Consider the following 26,463-nt stretch of genomic DNA (forward strand, 5'->3'; position numbering starts at 1 on the left):
GATCGAAACTTTTTACTTTAGAGTTTTACAATGTGCACTTTAGCCATTAGCATTTTACGCTGTCCCAGTAATAGTTCATCTTTTCATCCGTGAGGGTAAAGAGGAGAGACGGGGACGGCCCATGTGAGAGTGAGCGTGTGTCACAAAAAAAAATCATTTATGCCTCTCATGGAAGAATACAGTGTGACTGGACGGGATCTATGTTATTAACAGAAATCTTTTTGCTGTTGAGGAAGGCTTTGATCGCCTAATTTAAGTTCTGTCACGCTGTGTTGAAAGCCGACGAGGACAGTAAAGAGGAGGACTTTAGGTTGTTTACCCCACATAGTTGCACCACAGCCTGTTTTCCACTGCCACTGTATGAGCAATGGAAGTCTTTTATCTCTATCATCATTATTTCACCGTGTAACTTCTTAGCGGGGGGGGGGCACAGTCTCCATCGCTTCTGTTGGGTTCCGACTGGAATGCAGTCTGAAGCCCACAAACAGCATCCGCGGCCTTGCCCCCCCACCCCACCCCACCCCATGCTGCCTCCTCCTCCAAGTCCACTACTTTCCCACTCACCAGCTCAGGCCTTTACCTTCTCTGCCCCATCCGTGCCGCTTCCACTATCGTTATCTCGTAGGAAACCCATCCGTCATGCAAACTATTTACCAAACCCCGGCCCGGCTGGTCTGGAGACGTGGGTCCACTTGAATCTATCTGAACCGACCGCAGCGCTGATAGAGCAGCGTGCATTATTCATTGTGTTTGCGATCTAACCTTGGGGTTCTGCTGCGCCCCTCCTACAGCTGCTTATTTTTCCGCGCAGACCTGCGAGGGCATCTCGGAGTTGCCATCGCGTGTTTAAGGACGGTGTGTTGAACTTGGGATCTTCGGCAGGGTCCGCCCGCAACCAGCAGCGCGTCGTAGCCGAGGAGCCGTCAGAGGTCGGCAAGGGAGCGGACGTCACACCAAGAGAGTCTGAGCAAGCAAAGAAAAGGGGACCTCTGTTATGAAGAGATGCCATCAATCAGGGGAGTGTCCTTCGTTTGGCATGAGTCGCTCCCGGAGGGAGAAATGCATATTCAGTCTTGAACAATGAGTGTCAGTCAGAGTACTTCCTCCAGACTCATGACAGCTGGTTACACGCCCGAAGAACAGGAGCTGGGGAAGGGGGGGGAGGTTGGACTTTGACTTTGCATGCAGAACCTGGATAAGCAATAAAAATCATATTCGGTGAAAGATTAATGGACTTCCATGAGTGTGAGTATGAGTGTTTTTCTTGTGCATTGTGGTGATGGTATGGCGCTAGAACCCAGAAGTATCTGCTACTAGTTGGCACACCGTTTGTTTTAAGTAGCGACGCACCAAAATCAAAATTCTTGGCCGAAACCGAAAATTTAGGAAATCGAACACCGAGACACCGAATGACATTGTCACGCCGTTTCAGTGTGTCCCACAGGACTGAAATCTATGCATGGCTGTAGTTTGTCAAGAGGAGCGGTCACACGCCCAACCTGCGGCAGCTCAACACGTTAGCTAACACTACTTTTAGCGCGAGCTAATATCTATGTGGATGTCCAGCTCCATTAATGGAGAGACAGGTTAATGGAACATGAGGTCAAAGTTAAAAGTCTTTCCCAAGATTTTTGGTGGTCGACTTTTCGGCTTTTCCCTAACACTTGAATTTAAAGTGTTTGTGAATTAATATTGTGAATTCTGAAGTATGTACAGGACCTACAGAGGATTGAAATATTTTTTGCACCAGTATTGCAAAAATAAACAACAGAACTGTTGTTTTAAAAAAAAAAAAGTGTGTGTGTGTGTGTGTGTGTGTGTGTGTGTGTGTGTGTGTGTGTGGTGTGTGTGTGTGTGTGTGCTCAGTTCCTGAGTGCTGACGGGGCAACATTGTGCAGGCAGGATGGGGATTGGGGCACCCTGGTGGTTGAAGCTGTCCCTCTGCCTGCTGGTTCCAGCCTGCAGGCTCGTTCCTGATGGCGGCAGACTAAGGAAGTGGTGCGACTGGAGGAGTGGAGGACTTTTCCTTCAGGATGCTCCCGGCAGTGCCTCTGTAAAGCGTTTCCCTGACGGGGGTTCGAACTCCCTCAACTTGTGGAGGAAGTAGAGGTGCCGTCTTGGCGAGTGCCGGCGGTCCAGGAGAGCTCCTGTGGGGCATTTACACTCGGGGATCTGGTGGTGCTGGGGACCCGCTCTCCCCCGACGTCCACAACAATCTCCTTCATCTTTTCAACGTTCTAGGAGAGAAGGCGTCGCTGCACCAGAAGGCGGGGCGGCTCGCCTCACTGCACCTCCCTCCTGTAATGATGAGATGACATCATCAGAGTGTGACCGGACGGCAGCAGTTGAGACATGTGGCGTTGCAGAAATATGAGCAGCATGGTTCTGACACCTGAAGAGAGGAGAAAGACTCAATTTAATGTTCCTATCCAAGACCTGAACTGGAAACATGAGGGAATTCCTTAAATTCCTGCATGCCACAGGATGAAGAAAGCCAAAGATTCTCTTAAACTGTGCTGGAATTTAAACACCCTCCGTGAAGAGCAGCTGAGTTTGAAATGGTTCTCTTTCGTTTTCCTCTGTGGGAATGAAAGATGAAGCACGCTGGAATAAAGAGCCCAAAACGGTTCTAAAAGCCACAAGGGAGGGAATGTTTGCACTGCAGCCTGTAATTGTCAGTTCCATTCCATCCAATTGTTTATGGGAGCTCCAGCCAGTGGAGGCTAAATGGAGGCAAAATGTCGGACAAATCGGAGGCGATTCTCATGACGGAGCGCTCGTCTATACACACATCTCTGCTTGAGCCAGTCATTGAAGATCATGCCAATTGTGATGTGGAAAATACCGTTAAAACATGATCACGCGGAGTGGAAGAGGCATTCGAGCGGAAGCAGCCCGAGTGAGCAGACGCAGAGTGCCAGGATGTAGAGCCAGAGTGGAAGAGACAGAGGAGAAGTCGGGCAAGCGTGCTCCCGAAGCAGAAAATGCAAGCTGACGGGGACGAGGAGCCGCGTCAATATGGCTTGTGTTGTGACGCGTGCAGGGGAGAGGGTGAAGACACGAGGCTCCTGGAGCCCGGAGAGAAGGGGGGGGGGGGGGGGGGATCACGGTTCAGTCCCACGTTTTCTCAGTAAATTGTCATGAATAGATTAACTCGGCTTTGTCTATTTCAGGCGGGTTCCCGTAGTTGGGATTGAATTTTACGCTGTCAAGAGAAGTAATGAAAACAGGATGAGGAGGTGCTAAAGGAGTTAACGTCCAGCCGGTACAGCTGTTCAGGGAGGGTCCATTGGAGGACAAATCAACAGCCAGCTCGATTATTAATTGAGGGGGCAGTTGGAAATGCACTCAGGCGGCGCCCGTCACAAGGTTAGCAAGTCGTGTTTCAGCGCACGCCTTCGAATTTTTGAGCACCTGCAAGAAACTGGAGGGTGGAGAGCTGCGGCGGTGCCGTGATGTCTGCGGTGGGGCCGCGAAATGCGAAAAGGGCCGAGATAAAACTTCGAATCCTGTTAAATGGAGGTGACATTTTGAAAATGAGAGAATAGTGCTTTCAGTTCAGGGGCAAAAATGCAATATAATGTGTTTTATTAAGCATGCCGCTGTTCCGCTGGCGTGATTTAAGTGTGTGTGTGTGTGTGTGTGTGTGTGTGTGTGTGTGTGTGTCGGGGGGGGTTAAGGTCACCAAGCAGAGCTGCTGAGGAGGTGAGGCTGTGGAGGGGAGGTGATGTAGCAGGGAGGCATGAATCAGTGGTGGATGTGTGCGCTCCTGCTGTTTATAGAACTCCGCTGTTCGTCAGGACTCGGCCCCCCCTCAGGGAAAACTGCATCGCTCTCTACGTCTGGGATCGCCTTCTTCCTTTTGATTACCACCTCCTCGCTTCCCCCTCCTCTATTTCTCTGTTTTTGTGTCGGAGTGTTCCTGCTGCCGCTTCATCATTCAAGGAGCGAGCACTCTGACTCGTGTGTGTGTGTGTGTGTGGTGGGGGGGGGGGGGGGGGGGGGGGGGGGGGGTTGCCCACAGCGAGTCTATAATGGAAGTTAACTGTTGACCATAAATTGTATCACAGATGATGAGCGAGACAGGGAACGTTGGCGGTGGGAGGGAGACTGTAGCTTATTGTGTTGGAGCCATAAGTTATTGCGCAAGAGACCGCCGTGCGCGGCGTCATCATGGCTCCTGACTTTTATTGGGAGGTTGCGAGTGCGCTTTCAGGCACTTTTTCTTCACTGTCGCTCTCAGAGCGCCGGAGTCCCCTAAATGGTGTTCCGGCTGCTCTCATTCTTCTCTGCTTTTCCCTTTGAACTCCTCTTTCTTCCTCGCTCGTCTATCTCTGGCTGCAGATCCGTCAAATTAAACAGGGGCGTAATCACAACCGCAGCCTGACCAGGACGCCTTTCAAAGGGCCGATGCTAATCGCGGGAAAGTCCATATTTTGCAGATACGGGCACATGGTATTATGCGTCGCCGCGCCCCGATGATTCAAATCTCACGGTTCCGAGCGGCGTTCTGCCGTCCCTTCTTCCCTTCACCGATATTCATCCGTCGGATGATTATTCCTCCGTTTTGTTCTCGCATCCAGGACCATTTGAAGTAACTGATTATATGTGCTGCCTTTTTGAGATCACCACACACCCACACACACACACACACACCTAAACCTCCACTTTCTCCCTGCACCGTCCTCACTAGTCTGGCTCACTCAAGACACCCCAGGCCGTGAAAGGTCAGACATCACTGGGACTCATTATATGGAACATAACCGTAACTGACAGGGTGTGTGCACGTGTGCGTGCGTGGCAGCACACTAGCCCTAGGTAGATGAATAACACCAACCTTGAACTTTTCCCTCCCTCTTTAACACACATGCTAATTACGGTTGTTTTTAGCGCCATGAGTGAATCCGTCCATCAGTTTATTGATGATTCCTGCTCATCTCGTAAAAATAAACATTATTAAACCTGCTCGCTGCCACTGATTCGCCCACTGACTCTTCCTGCGTGCATTTTGAAGCCGAGGAGAAGGGACCAACTTGTGTCCCGGGAGACGTGGGCAGTTAGCGTAGTTTGCATGGTGTCGGCGTCTCCTGATTGCGGTTCTGGCAGCACAAATGTGAAATTTGGCAGGCTGGTGTTTGTTGATTTACAGCTCGAGGGGGGCTGGCGACTTTCTTTCCCTGCATTCATCACTTATTTCTGCAAAGAATCTACAGAACTGTTACTCTGTTGTAAATCCAGTGTTCTTGGTACACATATTTTATTAATAAAGAAGGTAAAAGAACATTTTCACTCCTAATAAGATGCCTTGTTGTCCCAATTAATGCCAGTGCTGTCATAGCTGCCTCTCACACACACGAACACGACGCGTGTGTTTGTGTAGCGCTGTGTTAGCATCTGCTAGCAGGAGCGCGCGCCCAAGTATCCTCCTGTCAGCAAATTGTCCGTGGCGATAACCTTGGAGGGGAGGCTGAATACGGCCGTCTCAGATTCCGCATGCCCGGCTGCAGCAGGCTCAGCGTTACCGCCGCTCGGACTCTTCCGAGACCTTTGGCCACGTCTGTGCGACTTAATCCCGGCGGAGCGTTTGATGTTCAGAGTGCTGACATCGTCTCTGCGCAGGTAATTGGTGACGGAAGATGACGGAGCAGGATCGATCTCAAAAGAACTGCCGCCTCAAAGACAGCGTGTGTCTAAGCTGTAGCCGCCGCCCCGTTAATGAACTGGGTTACACACGCGTTAACCACAACATACATGTGAGCGTCGAAGCCACCGCCACCCACGCGCAACAGAAGCGAGCGTGAGGAGAGAAACAGCGTCGAGCCCTTTCTCATTTCCAGGTGTGGGGAATAGAGAGAACATCACAGGATGTGGGGTGGTTTTTTCCTTTTCTCCTCCGCATCATCAGTTCCCCGTACTTGTTCTGGAGCCAGTAGATGCGTGAGGTAAACAACAGGTCATGAAATATTTAGAAGGCTGGCATGTGCGAGCGGCTGGGCATATCGAGCCACTTGACTCCCGAGCACCCACTCCCGGGGATGCAGACCCATTAAAAATTCTGGCTGCACCCCGGGAAGTTCTGGGGGTCTCTATGGGTTCTGAGCCGTGGGGGGGGGGGGGGTAGAAAATCTCATATTCAAACACTCAAATGCAACTAGAATGATTTTGTAGAAGAAGGAAAAATGAACGGAGACGTTTTTATTCCCCCGAAAGTTGCATCTGCTTTTAAATCATACATAAAACATGCGGTGGTAAAAAGCTCCGCCTCAAACCCTCGCGTGCGTCAGCGTTTGCCGTCTTGCGTAACTTGGTTATGTCATTGCTGGGAACCTAAGACCAGCTGACAACACGGCAAACGATTCTTCTCTGTGGCTTAATTGGGCACTTGGGCGCAACTTCCTGGTGCTAAAGGTGGATTTGTGTCGCTCAGCAGAGCAAACAAAAAGGTGGTTTTTGCTGCTTGAGGTGGACATAAAGATTCTGCCTTTGTAAACAGGAACTGTAAATTAGATCGACACATTTGGGCCTTATAGTCCATTCAGAAAGGGCTGATGTGTGTCTCTGCTGTGTTCCTGTATTTAACAGCCGTCTCCAGGAGTTACCTCAGCATGGACATTTAACTCGCTTTCTAATCTGTATTTGCCAATAGGGGGCGCTGTTTGCTGCGTGGGTTAGACTGGTTGGTACGCATGTCCTAAAATGCCACACGTGATTTGTCTTTGGTCCATTTTCTATTCATTTTGTAGTCAAATTACTGAAATGCACTTTGTGCCTCTGTTCTTGGAATCAATACAACACCAAAATATTAATCGGCTAAAGTCAGAGAGTTCTTTTAGATGCTCAAACCCAACTTATCAGATCTGACATGGCCAAAAGCTTCCAGTCGGTTCTTGCATTTGCGAGCAGCTTCTGCTCTCACGTTTTTGCTCACCAGGCAACACACACGCTCACACCACCGCAGTCTGTTTAATAAGAATCTGAGTTTGGGTTTGGATTTATGGGCATAGAAACCGACTCAACCTCTAAACCAACAGTCAACTCCAAACCGCTGTGTGTACACACACGCTGCTCTCCAGTCGCCTCCACAATGGTTTCATGTACATGGCGTGGGTAACAGGAGCCATCCACAGCAAAGCCTCCGTGCATAATTTAGCACCCCTGCTGAAATTCTGGTGCTCGGCGCTGATGGACGACCTCTGCTGCACAGACACGCTGAAGATGAACCAGCTCTGTTGACCCCCTCCGGCTCCTGGGTGACAGTTGACCCCTAGAATATCACATGCATCATCCCAGCCCTCACCCACTGAGGCCTGACAGTAAGGTCAAGAGCTCTGTGAGATGAGTGAGATTCTTAATGGGGTGAAAAAGGAACGTGGAAGCAGGTGCAGCAGACAGGAAGACCAGAACCTTTCCTGTAATATGTTTCATTTTCAAGAAAAGATCTTATCGAGGGGGGGGGGGGAATAAAAATATCTAAATATATAGAGAGAAACTCATTTGTGGCAGCTGTCTCATCCGTTCGTCATTTTTAAATATATCAGTTTTAGTCTGCTGAGCACAAACCTCATTATGGCTGTTCAGACAGTAGCGAGGTTTTTGCGGTGGGCTTTTCCCCCTCTAACTCGGGTCCCTGTCATGCATTAGCTGCCGGAGTGTTGTCCCTTCACAGCTCTTACTTTCCATAATAAAACACAGCTCAGCACATCCTTGCACTGTGTGCATAAAGATGGGCTCCCTTTAGAGTGCAGGGAGGGCGTGAGGACGGCGCCGATTTGAATAATCCAACACTTTTCAATAGAAAACGGAGAGAGATTAACCCTCATTGATCTGGTGACGTCATCGCTCTCTATAATGTCACACAATTACAGTCGTTTCCCCTCCATGACCGACTGCCCCCCACCACCATGGTAGTGTCCTACCGGTACAGCGTGGGACACAGTCAGGGCGGCGAGCACACACCAGTACTGGTTCATTTATGGCAGGCATATGTCAGGACGGCACCAGGGGCTTCCCCACCCCCGCACGCATCCACCTCTGCTGCTCGTGGGATCTTTAGGAGTGATGATCCAGGGATTTTATTTTCTTCCTCGTGGTACATCGAGCTCGCCGGATCACGTCGCCTTGACAATGACGCGGCCTGTCGTTGGGGCTGAGGGGGATTGCGTCGGGAACTTTGTGCGAGTCAGAAGGCCCCAGGTGGATCCATTAACTATTAAATGCGGTTTGGGTTTAAACAGAAGCGAATAAAAGAAGTGTGCCGCACCACGTTTTAAAAGAAGTGGCACGGAATGTTAAAATAAAATACGTACACAGCTTTTTAGTATGGGTGAGAGGGGCTGAGTGCATGTGCGCTTGATCTACAAGCAGGAAGGGCGTGAGAACGGCAACATTCAGGCCCTGCCTGGGTTATACTGCAACATTTGGGGAATCGGTCGCGACCATGCTGATGGACCCTTCTGGGTAGAGACAAACATGTAGGTAATTGAGAACCCAGAGGACAAAATAACTTTTTAGGGGGCGGGACTAACTGTGTCATGTGGATTATAACATGCATAAACATAAACACAGCTAAGCCCACGCTTACCATACACAATCCGCCGTGCATTTACACATACAAGCTAAGTGCTAATCCTCATTGCTAATCTGTGTCATTCGTCATCTCTGGAAGGGAATATAATCCCAAAGATATTCCAGTCGGCAGCATCTTATCTCTCTGTCTGGTTATCTCTCCCGCCCGGAGCATTTCACATTCTCGAGCATTCCTCATCTTTCCATGGATTTCGGTTTGTTTCTGGTAACGAACGTAACCATCGAGTGGAAGCCTCAACTAATTACCATGTCTTTTTGTCCCTCCTCCCCCCAGGACAGGGCTCAAATAGACTTGGGGACGGGAAGGAAACGACGAGACGGCGCGGGACGAGCTGGTCAGCACAGAGCCGGGTGAAGGGGGAGAACGCCTCTAATCACACTGCCAAGACGGACTTGAGAGCCATGCCTCAGCCCACTCCCAGAATGGCTGCTTATTGGCTGTAAAGTCAGCACTGCCTTTTTTCCCCTTTTACACACTCCTGAGCTGCTGAAACAACCTCTCCACACTCCTTTTTTCATTTATAGAATGCAATTGTTACAAAGATGCCAGTGACAAAGCAGCTACTGGGGCAGCTGTGGTGACAGGCTACAAATCGCACGTGTGGGGGTGTGTGTGTGTGTGTGTGTGCGCGCACGCACGCACACATCCAGGAGGCAGCCTGAGGGGGTCTGTGGGTCTACAGCCACACCAAAGGGCATTTTACTGGCTTTGGGGGATAAACCATGCGGCCCTGGGCAGGTTCATGGCGCTGGATTACCCTGGTGCTCTTAGCCTGGGGCACACTCCTCTTCTATATCGGAGGTCACCTGGTGAGAGACAGCGAACACCCCGAACGGTCCAGCCGGGAGCTCTCCAAGATCTTGGCCAAGCTGGAGAGGCTGAAGCAGCAGAACGAAGACCTGCGGCGAATGGCTGAATCTCTCAGGTAACGGCCAGCTCCCTCGACCGTCACGCCACCTGATTCTAAACCTGCAGGGAACTCTTTTAATCCTTTCAGCTGAGGCTGAGCTATCAGCGCCCCTTTCTCGTGCACCTCCCATCTTGATACTCTGTGTTTTCCAAGATAATGGCCAGGTTCTTAATGAAGTTGGTACTATTCTGCTAAAAAAAGAAGCAATTACCCTTTATTGCAGTAAATGAAAGTGTTTCTGGCTGAGCAACTCTTGAAGATGTATTTTAGAAACGTAATTAAACTCTGATCTTGTTGGTATTTAGTATGCAGTGTTCTAGAGGAATAAAAGTTAAATCTACATCTGCATTTTATAACATAACCGGAGCTGAAAAATGTGGTTGTATGCCCGACCTCTTTTTATTGGACCTGTGCACATTTGGACCTGGATCATTTCCAGTCAAAGTTAATGAAATCTAAGAGCCCCCCCCCCAATCTGGTAACATTGTCTGGCAGGGTTTTGATATCTTATAAAACTTACAGTGCAAATAAACTGAAACCTCTGCTGAAGTTCAGGGCGTCACTTTCATCATTCCCAATCCTGGCTTGTGTCGCTAATTACTGGGAGACAAACACGTGTCTTTTTTTTTCCCTACTTTTCAAACCGTGAAATGTTGTCCGTGATGCTGAAAACAACGGTCCTCCTCGAGGTTAATGCATTTTCACCAGCTCGAATCAGTCAGTGTTTGTAGGAATGCAATCAGCGTCTGAATACGTCGGCCCTTTGAGCCGTGTCAAACCCAAATTCTGTCTCCTCTAAAGCCACCCAGTATCTGTGTGGGACAAACAGATGGACGGTCACACAACTCTCCAGATTCGCGTTACTTTGGCAGACAATAAAACACTGTTTGAGCCCATTAGCTGCACAGCGTCATTCACACATCGAGGCTATGTGCAACAGAGAGGCAGACGCTTCTGCTTTTGTCTCTGCGTGGAAACGGTGTTTCCTCACAAGTGAACACAAGCTTGTGTTATTGCTACGTCCTCCGGTCTGCAGGCTCGAGGTGGCGAATGTTCAGTTTCCGGTCGTTGCCATCTAAACAGGCAACCCGGGCTTCAAACGTGCTGATTGGCTTTGATGCGGGGCCTCGTCAGCTCCCACCGACATGAAAACGGGTTGCTTCAGACATCTGGTCCCTGATTAAATCCCCTGCTTTTCTAATAATTCAAAATTGGCTCAGTAACAAAGGCTGAATGCTTGACATTAAAAACAAGTACAGCCTTGAGTCCGCCTGTGTCCAGATGGATCCCGGACACGGCGTGCGGTTGTTGATCGTTATTGAATTCAGTGGTGATCTGAGACCGAGGCCTCCGCAGGTGTTTAGCAGGGCGACGAGCAGGCAACTAGCTGGCTGAGGTTAAGCTTTATCAGCTTTCAGCGGAGACAGCGGCCGGGTTGTCCGAAGCCTAATTTTGCCTTTTTGTGGTTTAATAGACCCTGAAGAAAACACCTCCCCCATGACGCAGCGCACGTCTTAACGTTTTGTTAAGAGTGGCGGAAGTGTTAGCGGGCTGCCCATCATCCCTGACAGAGCCTGTCTCGTCTCTGTCCATCTCCTCGTGGTACTCCTCCAGCTCAAGCTCCTCTGTCTCCACCTTATTCAACTACCAAAGTGCTGACTGGTGCGCGGGCGCCGAGCCAGGCCGTCGGCAGGTTGTCACCTGATTTACTGACGATGTAACGGTTCACTAATGCTCTGATCAACTAGCTCAAACAGCCACTAAACACCGGTTTGCCCCTAATGCAGGCTTTGGTGGGGGAGAGACATCTAGATGTTGTATGATGGGCAGAATATTCTCTGCAGTCATTTGGGCCTTGGCTAACAATGAAAGTTGCAACTAAAGCGACAACCTTCGCGTTAGCGTGCTTGTTTTTTTTACGAGCAGCCTCCTGGATATTTATGCCTTTAACTCCGACATCATTACCCCTTTGCGCTGAGTTGTTGCGCCCAGGAACCCCACTGCATTACAATTGATTTATAATTCCGAGCAGCGTTTAACTTTGTTAGTGCCATTACAGTGCAGCGGCGCTAGATTGATGTGTACCGCATTAATGGGCAGCTTTGTGCATTCATTACATACCTGAAGGGATCTTGTTTACATCGTTCATTCAGTTTACGATGGAGACTGATAGTCATGCTAAAGCAATTTGCATGTGATATGGATTTTTATGATGACAGGGACAGCGCGCCATCCCAGGAGAAAACGGCCTCTGCACACTCGGAATGCACAGCTCAGCTTGTTTACCTGGTTTTCCTGTTTTTTGGGGGTTTTTTTTGTGTGTTTGTTTGGCATCGTCGTGGGTGATTAATCTGCCCGTCACTTTCCAACTGGTGCGACTGGCAGAGATTCAGTTCAGGGATTTGGTGATTGAGGCCACGCCTGAGTGACTTGAGGGACAGTCGGCATTCCAACCAATCACTCGGCAGCATTAATCAGAGGTGAGCACGGGGTTGGGGCGCCCGTCCCCTTTGGCTCCGCCCTCTGCGCAGCATCCGGTCACCTAGGGCACAAAGCCACGGCCCCCGCAGAGACGCCGCACCCGCCAGCCCGATGGCGTGACATCGAAGGAAGCTAGGGGTGAGAGTGACAGCCTGCTGAGCGATGAGGACCGGTTCGATCCCGTAGGCGTGCCAGCACAGGGACGCAGGAAGGGAGGGGGTGTTGTTGCAGAGGGAGAGCGTGATGGATGGCTTCAGAAATGTGTGAAAAGTAAAAAGCTGCACGGGGTAACTGGAGAATGAGGACCGAGGTGAGGTGACCACGGCCACTGCATCAAAACCCGCCTGCATGTTTCTTACTCTCAGCCCATTTGTTCCTTGGTCTGACATCTCTTAGCCCGGGGGGGGGGGGGGGGCTGCCTGTGGCGTGGACGTCACAGTCACGTAGGGAGCTTTAGGGTCTCCGGCTGGTCAGCCAGGGATTAAGCGACGCATTAAAGCAGGCGAAGCAAGAATTTGCCGTTCACAATCACTTAACTGAGTTACTGCGTCTGGAATCAGCACAACTTCCATGACACCCCGGCCTTCATAAAAATAAAGAATGTACAGAGAACAGCTTTGTTCCTTTCATGTCTTCAAAGCTCTTTCAAACCAATTCTCTGAGAATCCATTGTTCTGGTACCCATTTCCAGCTTCATTCTGATGCATCTCTGTCAATTATTAGCTTGACTGCTTACAATCCAGCAGTTAAAATAAACCACATGATTGTGATAAGACACACTGACCCACATATTTGCTTAAAGAATCAATGTTCCGCGCAGTCAACAATCCAGCAGCATCATGTGGGAGGCTTTTATCAGCGCCACGCAGGATGTTTTAGGTATCCATGCAATATGAACGCAGCGCCGTCAGCGTGTGAGCTTTTCTTTTGAAGCCCAACACACTTTATTAGATCTGAGGACATTTAGCTTGTGCGCCGCACAGCTACCAGGTCCCCGTCGCCGTAGCTGCCGTTCACAGGGAGGCAGGAGCTGATGGAGGGACAGCTGGGGCGCCGTTTCAGTGAGATGTGGAAAGGATCTTGAACCTCATCACTTTCTGGTTGAGTGCTCGGCTCCCGTGGAGCTCCTCGGCTACGCTTTCATTCAGCCCCGTTATGCCCTGTCTCCCTCCGTTTTCCCTCCTGTATAATTCAATTAAAATGCTGTTAGATACAGCTGCCATGTATCGCCTTTGCTTTAGGTTCTCTGGACAGATGATGGGGGTGTGTACAGTCAATGAGAACTGAGATCGGAGCTGTGGCCCAGAACTACTTTGACTGGTCAAAAATTTAAAAAACACTGGCACTTTTGATGACAATGCTCAACGTAAGAACGTACAACAGTGATCAAAGTGGGCGTGTGTTGCCGATCGCCATCAAGGAAGCCACGTCTTCCTAAAAAAGGAAGACTTGCTGCACCCCCGGAGTTTGGGACAGAGTGCACTGATGCTGGCGTTGGCAAAACGTTTTGTGGACGGATGAAAGATTGAACCAATTAGAAAGAACGAGCAGCAGTACGACGCAAAATGGAGGCCCCGAGTCATTGTGAAAACATCCCAATCATAAAGGACGCAGGAGGAAACGTCATCGCTCCTGCTCGGCTGCATCACCGCCTGCACCGCCGAGGGCGACTTGAATTCCCAAGTGAATCACTTAGATTTGTATTTGCTGCGATGGAGCTCAACAGTTTAGCTGCTGTAAACCTTGGCAGCCCACCTCTGGATCAAGTAGAGATTCATGTTCTTCCTCTCTCGTTGTACCTGAATACTCCAAGGACCTAGACGCCACTTTAGAAATAGTTCGGTATCCGTCAGGGGGCTTAATTAGGCCCACGATTTCACATAAAATCATCATATATAGACTACCCTCCATGCCATAAAGGTATAGGAGAGATTCTCTTTGTCCTTCAATTGGTTACATAATGTAGGAGGACCCTCCCTCCCTGGTTATTTCCATGGCTTTGAAGCACAATGCTCAGTTAGTGTGCAGTGAAGTGGGAGGCTGTGGCTTCTCGGGAGCCTAGACTGGAGTGAATGGGGAGTGGTGCAGCGAGACAGGCTGTTGCAACTTAAAAAGTCTCATCTTTATGCCTGCCAGCGACTGATGTTCCTCACTCAGCGAGCAAATTGAGTTAGCATGCCTTGATGACTCATTAACATGGCCTTTGCAGCACTTCACTAATGTCCCTACGCGTTCCAACATTTTCCATTTTTAATAGATTTATGTAGAGGAATTGATGCGGTGTAATGTCACCAGTGCTTTTTAATTATTTTTTTTTATTTCTTGGTAGCCAATTTCAACCTTTGAGCATGTAACAGTTCACATTTGTGCCTTACTGGAACATAGTTATTATTTCAATAGTCATTCCTAAAGAAAGAGCTGCTGTTTTTTCTCTTTTTTTGGTCATTTTGTCTTCGTAGATCGGCAGATGCATATTTGAACCTGTTTAGGACACTATTCAGAAGTTACTTTTTAATTAATACATGTTTTGCATAGTAACACAGTGTAAACAATATTTTGCTGATACAATTTTCTCCAGTATAGTGTTAATGCTAAAACAATCCCAGGATGGGTGAGAGCTGCCCTGGAACAGGTTGTCGACACCAGAACCTGATATACCCCTAATAACTGAGTAGTACGTCTGCATATACAATACAGGCCAAAGTTTGGACACACCTTCTCATTCAATGCGTTTCCTCTACTGACTGACCTTCATTTCTTAAAGTAATGATGGCTTCTTGTTTCTAGCTGATTGTCCTTCCCATAATAGGGATTCTAACAGTTGTCCAATAGGGCTGTCAGCTGTGTGTGTGTGTGTGTGTGGTGTCAGTTGATTTCCTCCAATGCCAAAGTAACAAAACTGAAGGGCTGTTATTTGCAGCGGAAATCCTAATAGTTTTTCTACTTCCATGAGTCTCACCACATGCAGATAGAAATGATGCGCGCCGCCTGGGCTGATTTGATCACCAGTGTGCCTTCAGTTTGGCCGGATGAATCGCGCCCAGTGGAAGTCAAAATTGCATAGTTTAGCCGATGCTAATAGACCCAGTCGTCTAGCTGATGGTGTCATTTATAGCTATTATGCTGCCATCAACAATTGTTCACTAATGATATACTGACACAAGTGTAATTGTTTATTACCAGTTTGCCGCAAGGAATCCATGTAACTGCTGCTTGTCATAATCCCACACATTGCATATGTATTGGGTGGAATGTTTGGATGTATTATTTAGAAATAAATGGGCTGATGAGGAAAATTATCTTAAACCAGGAGGCTGTTTTCAGTTGACGCTATCAGATGGCTGCCGGAGTACCGTAATGGCTCAGGAAATGGAAAAGAGAAAATGGGCTAGGGTTAGGGTTAGTATATTTAGATCCCTCATGGGCAGTTTATATTAGTGACCAGTACTAGTGTATGCTAGCAGGGTGTCATGGGGAACTTCTGCTGCGGCTCAAATGATCATTCTTCACATCTTCCTCCCCTCCGCAGGATACCAGAGGGCCAGGCAGACGCTGGATCCTTGGCTGCAGGGAGGCTGCGTTCACTGGAAGACCAGTTATCCAGAGCGAAGCAGAAGATTCACAGCTTCCAGAAACTGACCGGAGATGGTAGGCCCCTGGTGGGGGGGGGTGTTCAACGTTTGCAAGGAGGAATTTGGCACACAGCTTGGAAATTAGAGTTCTTAAAGTCAGCTTTTGTTAGGCTCTCACTGTGGCCCATTTGATGGCGGGCCCACGCTGTCATCAGGGGCCGTTGTGTGTGCGTTCGCCACACTGAGCGACGGTCAGAGGTTCAGGGAAGCTGTCAGGTGAGCGGGCAAATGTGGGAATGAAGCGGAAACTCTGTGAGTGCCCCACTGACAGAACAAGGGGCTGAGAGCAGAGAGAAAATAAAGAAGGACATTTGGGCACGGAGGGCGGTGGCGGGTCAGCCTCAACATGGCGCCGAAGGAGAAGAAAACGCTAAAAATACCCCCGGCTTTTTTCCACTGAGGGAGGGAGAGAAGAAAGACAGCATGATAGGACGTTAAGAGGGAAAAAAAGCTTTTTCCTCTTCACTATCGCCACCTTCCTTCTCCTGCTCCAGGCTGTCCTTGCCCCCCCACCCCCCACCCCTTCAGAAAATAGAGCAGGCAGCTGTGTTATCCATGTGGGGTCCTTCCCATTGTTTAGCTCTACTGGCGTATAGAATTCCTTCCTGTTGTTTGAACTGTAGGAGGAAAAAACATGAAAGAGGGCTGCGAGGCAAAAAAACACCAACCAAACAAACTCAGAACACCAAAAAATAATGATCAAGTGCTCGCCAACGAGGTCAAAGCGGCACCCAGGGATAAATGGGGGGGGGGGGGGGGGATTAGTATAACGCTCCAAAAACCCTCTGTGATTCAGGGTGTCTCACAACATCTCATATTTATGTTCTTAGATCACGCCTCAACGGTCACGACAGTTTAGCATGTTTGCGCTGCTTTACAACTGAGCTGTGTGTCGTCTTCTACCCCCCCCCCCCCCTTCCTCCCCCTCCGCTTTGTCCGGTAGGCCCTGGGCCCACTCAGGAGGAGCTGCGAAGGAGGGTGGAGAATGGCGTCAAGGAGTTTTGGTATTTTGTCCGCAGCGAAGTCAAAAAATTGGTGAAAGTGGATCCCAACGAGAGGCAGAAGTACGCCGAGACTCTCCTGGAGGACCTGGGACACCAGGAGAGGTGAGAGTAGAGTGAGAAACAACCCTGCGTGTCAGTGGCACTCTTTTGTCTCAGTCCAGATTAAAGATGTACAAACCTTATCAAGCATCGGCATTTGTTGAGCCATTTGTGTCGGAGTTGAAGTTGAGCTGGTGTTACCGGGGCGACTGGGAACAGAGATCACACCTTCACCTTCCCCGTCACCTCTGGCAGCTCTTACGCAGCCCAAGAAAGAGGGGGGGCCGCTCAACCAAGCACCTCATTGTAATCCTGCTGAAGTGGCTTATGGGAGCCATTGTCTTCGTCAATGCCGCCTAAGCAGCTTTCCAAACACTCTTTTTGAGTCTCGCACACAGATTCATGGACACATTACACACACACTAGATTTATATCTCGCAAAGATGTCCTGATCTCTTGCTTCAGGGTCCTGGAATCTTACTGGGAAACAGCTGTTCATTGTCCTGTGACAGTGAAGAAATTTAAGGGAAGGAGTGATGACTGCACATTAATAAATAGGTATTATCCACTTATCTCCAACATTGTTCCTCTTACGGCTCTATGGAGCAGCAGCGCTGGTCCTTCCCGTATTTGGAGCGTCCTCTTTACTTCCACAGCCCGTATTGAGTCTGCAACGTAACGCCAAAACCTTGTAATCACTCTCCCATTGCTGCAGCATCAGTTCTCTCAAAACCCTCTGCTCCGCTGCCAAGCCCAGTGGCTGCATCCACTGCATCCCTCGCTACCCGAGCCAACTGGAAGAGCCTGGGAAGCCTGCAGGCTTCGTTTCTATCCAAGATGACAAAGAATTACATAAACACAAAAGCATAAACACTCCTAATGCATATGGACTCCGCTCCCTCCGGCTGTGTGGTGCTTCCTTGTCCGTCTGCCAAATCCCCCAGAGCTCGTCTGTTAAATCTTTCTGGTTGAATAATGGCGCCGGCCAGGTTTGGTGTTCCTCCTCGCAGGAGGATCGGGGATGCAGTCGCTTCCTCGTGCACTGCTGTAAGAGAATTTGACATCTCTTCACCCACTGTGGTTCAAAGCAGGACAATGAGAATCTATGTTGCCTCAGTCGGAAATAAAAGCCGCGTTCACCCTGCTGCGCACTCTAAATCAGACGGGGTGCGCAGGCGTGTGCGTGTGCCACGCCGAATATGTGTGCATGAGAAGTCTCTGTCACACAGGATCTGACTGATTTGGGTCAAAGAAGTGAGTAATAAATTAAGCTTGCGTGCCGATGTGTCTGCATCTGCCTGGAGCTGCAGATATCAGAGCTCTTGGGCATGTTTTAAGTGGATGCTCATGATCTGGCGGCGTGTGACGCGGACACAAATTCTCCGTCAGAGGCTTGCAGATGGCAGACTTAATTCGAATCAGAGCTACACAAGCAGAAAGGTGATGTTTTTGTCAGTCACACTGACAGAAATGACGGGGTTTTATATACGTATTCTGAGAGCATATCGAGTGTCCTTACAGCATAACAGGGAACGCCGTCATATTCTCCCGAGTGCTGGATTCCTTTCCATTCACTGCTGTGCAAGGTTGATTCAACATCGTATCTTCAGGAATGTGTTTGCTCTATACATGAATCAGGCAGGTCACATGCAGAAAGCTGTTGTGGAATGTTGTTCCTTGAGACTTCTCCAGTCCCGACCAAAATGGCGATCTCTAACCCATCACTACACTTGCAAACATAGTCGGGTTGAAAAGATGCTGACTGCTGGGTGGAAATAACACCATAGTTGGTAAATAAAAGCCTGTTTACAGAGACCTTTGACCCACAGTAAAGCAGGCATGCTGCGCCTAACAGAGTGAAAGCCATTAGCAAATGTGTGTGGCTGACAAATAATTTGAGATTTTACTGGCTTTTATTGAATTTTATTGCAGCATTTAAGATGTGGGAACTCTAATATGGGAGTAAATCACAAGTCAAATGCAGATGTTCAGTCAGATTAGCGTCATTAGTCTGTAAAATGTGTTTTGACAGTTAAAAAAAAAACCCCAAAACAACGCAGCGAATTAAAAGTGACTTGGTGCAAATTTATTCAGGGTGTCGTCAAATCCCAAATTGAGTTTATACATTATTTAAAACCCTTCTCTTTAATTCACAAGCTTTGCTGCAAAGCTTTTGAACGAACACTTTTATCTCAGAGGTTTAAGTAAAGGTCGGAGCTTAATCGCATCTTTACAACACAATTTGGCTTAAATGTCTCTGTCCGTCCCACGCGGACACCCGTCGTGCACATCATCTTCTCGTGGCGTTGTGTCAAACATCCGGGTGTGTTGAAGGCATCGTGTGTGACGTCTTTGTCCGCAGGTCCATCATGACAGACCTCTACTACCTCAGCCAGGCGGACGGCGTGGGCGAGTGGCGAATGAAGGAGGCGAAAGATCTCTCGGATCTGGTCCAAAACAGAATCACCTACCTGCAGGTATCTACAGGCCTTCCTGCTGCTCGGCCAGCTGTCCGTGCGCCGCCTCTCCCCTCACGCGCCCCCACCTTCCCCCTCGCACGTGCCGCCACCTATTTTCGGGTGTCATTCACACTCGCTCGCCTCATTTGCGCCCTCCATAGCTGTCAGCGTCAGTTTCCTCCCGGAGCAGGTGGAAGCTTTGATAGCAGACTGGTCCAACAGTCGGATTTGACAAGCAGGAATCAGCGCTTCAGTGCGTGCGGCAAAACACACGGACACGCTCGGCGTGCGCCAAGACAGCCAGACGGACGGAGATGCCCGGAGAGGCAAGCGGCCGTGGCCACCGCGGGTTTTCCGCCCCCCCCAGCCCCCACCCGCCCAGGGTGAGGCCCCCACACAGGAGCGCGGGCCGCCGCAGCGTTAATGAGACGGTCCGTTTGATGAAGAGAACCCAGTCAGCCTGGCTGGGCGGGGACGGCACCACTAACAGCTGCTGTCACCACCGCTGAGGGATCACACCACTCCACCAGCTGCCTTCACTAATTCATCACACACGCACGCAGTTGTGCACAGATGGGCTCACCGGCACCTACACAAGTGGCGCGCACACACGCACACACACAAAAGCTGAATCAATCTTGTGTCTGAGGATTTTTGTGTGTGTGTGTGTGCGTGCGTGTGTGTGAGTGGAGCAAACACACATCTACTGTATATGCAGTATACAGCCTCTTCCTCCCTAGTTTAGCTCCGTCTTACCACAAACGGTTTGTGGTTGGACAGCAGCTTCCGTTCCACGTATCACCTCCATCACGTTCAGAGTCTCCGTCGTTGAAGCCAGGCACCATCACACTGGCCTGAAGAGTCCGAAAGGCTGTGAATGCACCTGGAGGAGACCACAAAAGGGAGGGAAATACCAGACAAAGACAAATGCTGCACCTCTTTACAGCCGAGACAAGTGGGCCTTCAGAAAAAGGCCTGATGGAGTTCTTTGATAGATCAAAACAGGTCATGTAAAATAGGTAGTGCTAACGCAAAAGAAAGCTGCTGTTACATACGTAGTTATAATAAGAAAGTGGGAGAAACCACCATCACGCTATTAAACATGCCTTTCTTCTCCTGCATGTACATGTTTTGTCTACAAATCCCGTGTGTACAGTGAGCTTAAGAGGTATCGTTGACCACAAATAACAGTCAAGGGATAAAAACCACAATGACGGCAAGAAATCTGAGCATAATGAAACAAATCTTTCTGAAATGATGACGATCAGACCGCCATTGTCCAGTATAAGCAGCGGCTTGCTATTGTAAACACTGACACCGAGGAAAAAGACGGCACAAAACGGACATTGTAACCACAACTACATAAGGTCGGGTTATGCTGTACAGGACCTCGCCAACGTGAACCTGCCGCTGATCCTACGGTGTTTAGTCCAGAGAAGCCCTCACAGGCCGCCTCTGTGTGTCCTCACTACCAATGGAGGGAGTCTCACGGCGCCTCAGCTGAGCTGAGCCGAGATTATCGGTGTAAATATCAGACTGTCCTCCACGCCGCACACTTCCATCCCGCAAAGACGATACACTCAGGTCATTATGCGTTATTATTTTCGTCTCAACTTGATGAGGCTTGTTTGGCCCATTTGTTAGCCGCTGCCTCTATTACCGATCAAAGGTTAAATTCATATTCAGGAGGTGAGAGGACCTCTCCTTCACCTCAGCCTTCTCTTCTTTTCCTCATTTCCTCTCCCCGCCACTTCTTTTCCATCGCCCATTATCACCCACGCAATTTCGGCTTGTTTTTATCCCGCCATCTTCTTCCCCGTCCCCTCCCCTCTCCTCCTCCTTCCTGTCTCCCTTTCCTGAAAGTGATAGCCGGTGGGGGGCATGTGGCCTGATTACTACAGTATGAACCATCCACAGCTGCAGCATCCTAATAAGGAAAACACTCCTATCAGCCGGTAATTGCTGTTTAGGAAGATGGCTGGCGTGAGCCTCAGCAAGTCGCTCGCTAACGGGCGAAACACAACCTATCCTGCACCCCTTGACAACTCGACTCGTGTCACGCTGTTGGGTTCCACAATTCTATTCTTAAAAGGGAGGGGTTTTTCTCCTTGCTTCTCATTTATAATTATATAATTCTTATATTATATTGTAGCTAATTTATGTGTGTGTGGGGGGGGGGGGGGGTATCAGAGAGAAAAGGATCTCAGCAATGAAAGGCTGGGGGGGAAGTAGCGGGAGGAAGTCATGACAGATACAAACAACTGAAAAAGCTGAAATAGTGACACAGACACAGTTTTCACTCTGTTTTCTTGAAAACGTGGATATTTGGAACACCCTTAAAGTTTAATCACACGTGACGCCAACGAGCGATCGTGCAGTTTTCAGAAACACGCCCGGATAGTTTGGTAACTGAATTTAGGATAATTCCTGTTTGACCTCGATCAAAGACACAGAAGAAGAAACAAAAATCTGTCTTTGTGCTGCGAGACAAGAGGAAAACTAAAAACAATAACCTGAGACTAAGAACCAGTTTAGAAGAGTATAGAACAGACAGACGGAGGGAACAATATGAGCCACATTATTAAGTTTGACTTCAGGGTTTTGAGTGATACAAGACGAAGGTCAAGCAATAAAAATGTTGAAACACTCCTCCTCCTCCTCCTCCCTTGCTCCCTCTAGAACCCTCCAGACTGCAGCAAGGCGAGGAAGCTGGTGTGCAACATCAATAAGGGCTGTGGTTTTGGCTGCCAGCTCCATCACGTGGTGTACTGCTTCATGATCGCTTACGGCACCCAGCGCACGCTCATCCTGGAGTCCCACAACTGGCGCTACGCCCCCGGCGGCTGGGAGACCGTCTTCCTGCCCGTCAGCAACACCTGCACGGATCGGTCGGGTGCAACCACCGGACACTGGTCGGGTGAGTGCTCTCGTCTTCCCATGTGTCTTAGTCAGGGTCTCTGAAGCAAAGTGTCGAATATACGAGCGCTAACCTTTAGCTCGCGGCTCCTGAAGATGGATTCTGCTGGTTTCGGGTGAGTGTGTGTCTGTTTAGATCTTCATAGATCTGAACCAACACCTGAAGGTCATGTCAGTATTTATACTCAGTGCAGTCATTCAGCACTCGCACCTAAGCTGAAATATTAAAGGAAATCAGATGCACATTCGAGGCTTTGTATACCTCCCACCAGGCAGCATCAGATGAAATATTGATGGGCCTGTTTGTAGGAAATGATTCCCCTCCTCTGACGCTGCGGTGGCTCATTCATTATGAGTAAGACCAGATCGTGGGCTTTAATTGAAACTGAAAGTTTTAACGTGATTAATGGATCATCCAACAGAACAAATGGATCCACCTGCACCGAGCTGACAAAACCAAAGAATTTGTAAATGAGGACAAGTGGTGGGGTGATGCGGAGGACTGGCTCTGGGACCCTTCCTTTCATGAACAATTTCCACTCTGTTCCTTTTCCTTTTCTGGTGTCTGCACCTTCTCGGTGCTTCACCTCCCCCCATCGCTTCATTTGCCTCGCGCTCTCCTGGGCTCCCCCTTCTTATCTCCTGCGCTTCCTTCTCTTATTCTGCTGCCTTTCACGTGTCCTTCTCTATCTAATGTCTGTCCTATCTGTCTTGGACACATCCTCTTGTATGTATTATAGCCGTGCAGCACGAGAGCCGCCCTCCCAGAAACACCCTGTCTTTACCCCAGGCCTTTTTAGGATTCTGAAATCTTGCAATTTGCAGTATTTTCAGTTGGCCAAGCCGGCTAACTGGCTAGGCATAGCTAATCAGTCTGTTGGGCACTTGGCTGCATGTGTGGTCATGACTGTTTTATTAACTGCAGGCAGAAACTTTCCTTTGGGCATTCAACCACAAAGGGATGCTACATCCTCGGATTAATAACTAGATATACGTTGGATATCTCCTTAATTAGGTTCAACGCTCGCCCAAGCCCGAACAATTATAGCATTTGAATGGACTGAATAATAATAGGTGGAAAGCTGGAAATGGTTTGAATGCAAGTGCCTCTGTTAGCTAATCAATGCAATCTTTTTTTTCCTTTGCATGGATTTGATTGGTTCTTATCATGGAGCTAATGAAGGCTCTTCTTTGGTGTGCGGATGGCGGCAGGCACAAACGCTGGAAAAGGGAAATTGCATCATTTCCTTCTCATAACTCCCGCTATGCTAATCATGTGTAATGTGGCTTAAATTGCCTTTGTTTCATAATTTATTTCATCCTACAAGCCTCCCTCCCCACAGAATTAGCAACATCGTTGGATGGAGACCGCGGCAGGCGTCCAATTCTGGACAAATGGAACAGAAAAACCAGAACTCCAGAGGTCTGTGGACCTGGCCTCCCGTCTGGCACCGTCTCCTCCACACCTTTGAAGTTCAGAATGATGTTAGCTTAGCACGCTTTCACAGGCCTGCTTAAAAACACGCCAATCCTGGACAGACTATAGGGGGAAACCAATCTATTTTTGAAACACTAACGCCTTGATCAAAGAGCTAATTTGCTAAAGCGAGTGTCTTCCTTTGAGGTCCTCTGTGGAGATATCGAGCAACGGGGGGGAGGACAATGTTCCCTGCCACTGTAGGACTGAAACAAAGTTCTGAAATTGCCTCAAATGTTTTATGAATGAAGAGGGCTGCATGATGTCACTCACAGTTCTCAGTTTTCCACCATGATCTTGCGATATTTGCAGTATTTATTGGTATTACGTTTGACGTGGCTATAAAGGCCCGTCCGCTTGGAAAAGAGACGCACAGGACATCTCCGAGAATCTGGGAGTTGTGATGAAGCATAGAGGAGGTTTCTGATCTAATTAAATCACAGTGGGAGGAAAACATGGTGCCAAGATCGGCAGATCTGCCTGCTTCCCTTCAGTGAATCACCCCAGCGCTGTTATATAAGCACAGGCGGGTCTGGGACTCTTCCTTCTGTTTTTGTCAATTCAATATTTCACGTTTTTACAAATTTATATTCATCTCATGTTCAGGCAAAGGTTCGCGCTCTGTGTCAGCCGGAGTTTTGTCTTTTCCTCCGCACGTTTCTGGAGATTTTTTTGAGTGTGCTTTTTTGCCGTTTTGAATGACTCGCTGTGGCATTTATCAGGAAGTGTGTCGGGGATTTGTTTGCGTCCTTATTAGGGTCTGTCTACAGCAGTTAGCGAAGCCATTTAGCTCTGACAGAACACCGGCCTCAGACTGGTTTTCTACGTAAATCAGCGGTTTGGGCGCTCGCGCATCCGCACGGACATGAAAAATGTTCTTGTTTCGAGACTGAAAGAGAGTGAAGGATGTGTCTGCCAGGCATATCCCTTCTGGTGTGATGAGATTAGCTGGGACTGGGTGCGTGCGTGCGTGTGTGTGTCTTTATTTGAATACACCTTTAGATCACCTTTCCTACTTCTTCCTGCTTTACTTCTCGTGCGTACATTATTTATGAGGCTTGGGAAACATCTCAAATAAAACACAGCACTGGCCCTCTTATGTGTATATGTCTGCGTCTGCGTTGGCCCCCGCGAGGCAGGATACGCCACATGGTTTACCTGTTTGTGTTCTGTTGTACGGCCAGCTGGCCTGGTGGATGGAGCGCTCTGACGGTGTTCTGGGCGGGCGGCGAGGTGACCTTTGCAGTCCAACACACTCATCCTTCTGCCAAACAGGGCTCAACCTGAAGCAGCCACAGCCAGACCATCCCCCCCTCCCCCCACCCCACCGCCTTTAAATCCAGGTCCGGCATCCCCCTCTGGCCCACAGAACCTTGATATAGAGGAGCTTACCTTGGCCTTTAAGCAAGGACAAGGAAAGAGCAGCCGTCAATCAGAAAAGCCGGGTTTGGGGAGTTGGATTCATGCTGGAAACACAGCAGGAGCGAACAAAGCTGAATGCTGAATAGCCCCACCGCGAGGGTTGGACCACAAAATAGTTGATCCATTTAGGTCTGGATGGGGAGTTTTTGTCATTTTCTGTGGCAAACGTGTCTCCTGGTCTTTGTTGGACCCCCGTGCGTCTCCCGCTGGGATGCTTTCTCTCCTGTCAGAGCTGCAGGATTGCACCAGAGGGGGTTTTTGCTTGCGTTGAATCTGGGTTGTGGTTTGAGACGGGCGGACATTTAATCAGCTCAGCTCTGCAGTCCTTCAGGAATCTGCTTATGTCCATAGATCTTTGTAATAAATGGATGTAAAGAGGTGCGGCACTCTGGGAGAAAATGCTAATGATGGCAGAGGTCACACCAGAATGGTCAGGCTGATGGAAGAGCCAGAAGGATCTCAAGTAATCCACTTGAGCGGCTGAATGTACAAGATTTCATCCTTCAGCAAACATGCACAGCTTCAGCAAGAGAACAAGCTCTTTTTTTTTTTGGTTTTTTTTTTTTTAACGTGAGTTTTTGCTGCGACATTTAGATGGTGATCAGCCTTCCTCATCATGGATCTTCTCTATAAGGGGAGCAGCCAGACCGTCACTAGAGGTGAAGTCTGCCTCAAACATGATATGATCCTGCAGACTAGAGGGATCAAGCTGCTGCTGAGCAGCAAAGCTACAGATGCTGGAAGAATTAAAAACTGGATCCTGAGTTTCAGGGCCCTTAACCAGCGGAAAGAGAGCTCAGACTTTGCTCCTAAACTTCTGGGATTATAGAGGAAGCATTTCTTCGTTCTCCTTCCGTACAAACACTAATGATCGTGTGTCTTTTCCTTCCCCAACATGCTCCTTTCGGACCCTCCAGGAGAGGCTCACGATAAGGATGTCCAGGTTGTAGAGCTGCCCATCGTGGACAGCCTGCACCCACGCCCCCCCTACCTGCCTCTGGCCATCCCTGAAGATCTGGCTCCACGTCTGCAGCGTCTGCACGGCGACCCCTCCGTCTGGTGGGTGTCGCAGTTCGTCAAGTACCTGGTCCGACCGCAGGCCTGGCTGGAGAAGGAGATCCAGCAGAGCACCGCCAAGCTGGGCTTCAAGCACCCCATCGTCGGGTAAGAACATCCCGCTGCTTTTAGAGCGTGTTTTTCCATTCTGTCGACTGTTGTCGGGATACTGGAGTTCTTCTCTTTGTTTCGATACCATGAACCTTTTAGTTCCCACAGAGAAAACATTTTGGGGCAAAAATCTATATTTATTGAAAGAAGGAAAATAAAAACGCATTTTAGAGACGAGAACAAACAGTTTCCAAGACTGGATGAAACCGGTTCTGTCTTTTGAACATTCAGGAAAACATGTTCGTAAAGGTAAATTAGCTTTGATTAGCTGGAGGCTTTCAAACTTTCCATAAACTTTCGCTATTTTCACCCAAGAAGAAGAACAAGTGGAGCCGTAACGTTTCATAAACTTTGCAAAAGTCTTTAGTT

The 26,463-nt window shown here is 49.0% G+C and overlaps 1 protein-coding gene across 4 annotated transcripts in view; it reads left to right on the forward strand.

Annotated features, from left to right (window-relative positions):
• fut8b (fucosyltransferase 8b (alpha (1,6) fucosyltransferase)) overlaps positions 1-26,463 on the forward strand; it is a 56,739-nt gene that overhangs the window by 22,761 nt on the left and 7,515 nt on the right. For 3 of the 4 annotated variants that reach the window (XM_057016404.1, XM_057016405.1, XM_057016406.1), the window contains 6 exons: positions 8,861-9,512; positions 15,508-15,626; positions 16,554-16,716; positions 19,016-19,130; positions 21,792-22,029; positions 25,845-26,091. In XM_057016404.1, coding sequence (XP_056872384.1) covers positions 9,310-9,512; positions 15,508-15,626; positions 16,554-16,716; positions 19,016-19,130; positions 21,792-22,029; positions 25,845-26,091 — 1,085 coding nt within the window. In that variant the 5' untranslated portion in view covers positions 8,861-9,309. The remainder of the gene's footprint in view (positions 1-8,860; positions 9,513-15,507; positions 15,627-16,553; positions 16,717-19,015; positions 19,131-21,791; positions 22,030-25,844; positions 26,092-26,463) is intronic. The other variant, XM_057016408.1, reaches the window with a different exon arrangement.

The sequence above is a fragment of the Takifugu flavidus genome, chromosome 19 (genome assembly GCF_003711565.1).
Source record: "Takifugu flavidus isolate HTHZ2018 chromosome 19, ASM371156v2, whole genome shotgun sequence".
NCBI lineage: Eukaryota > Metazoa > Chordata > Actinopteri > Tetraodontiformes > Tetraodontidae > Takifugu > Takifugu flavidus.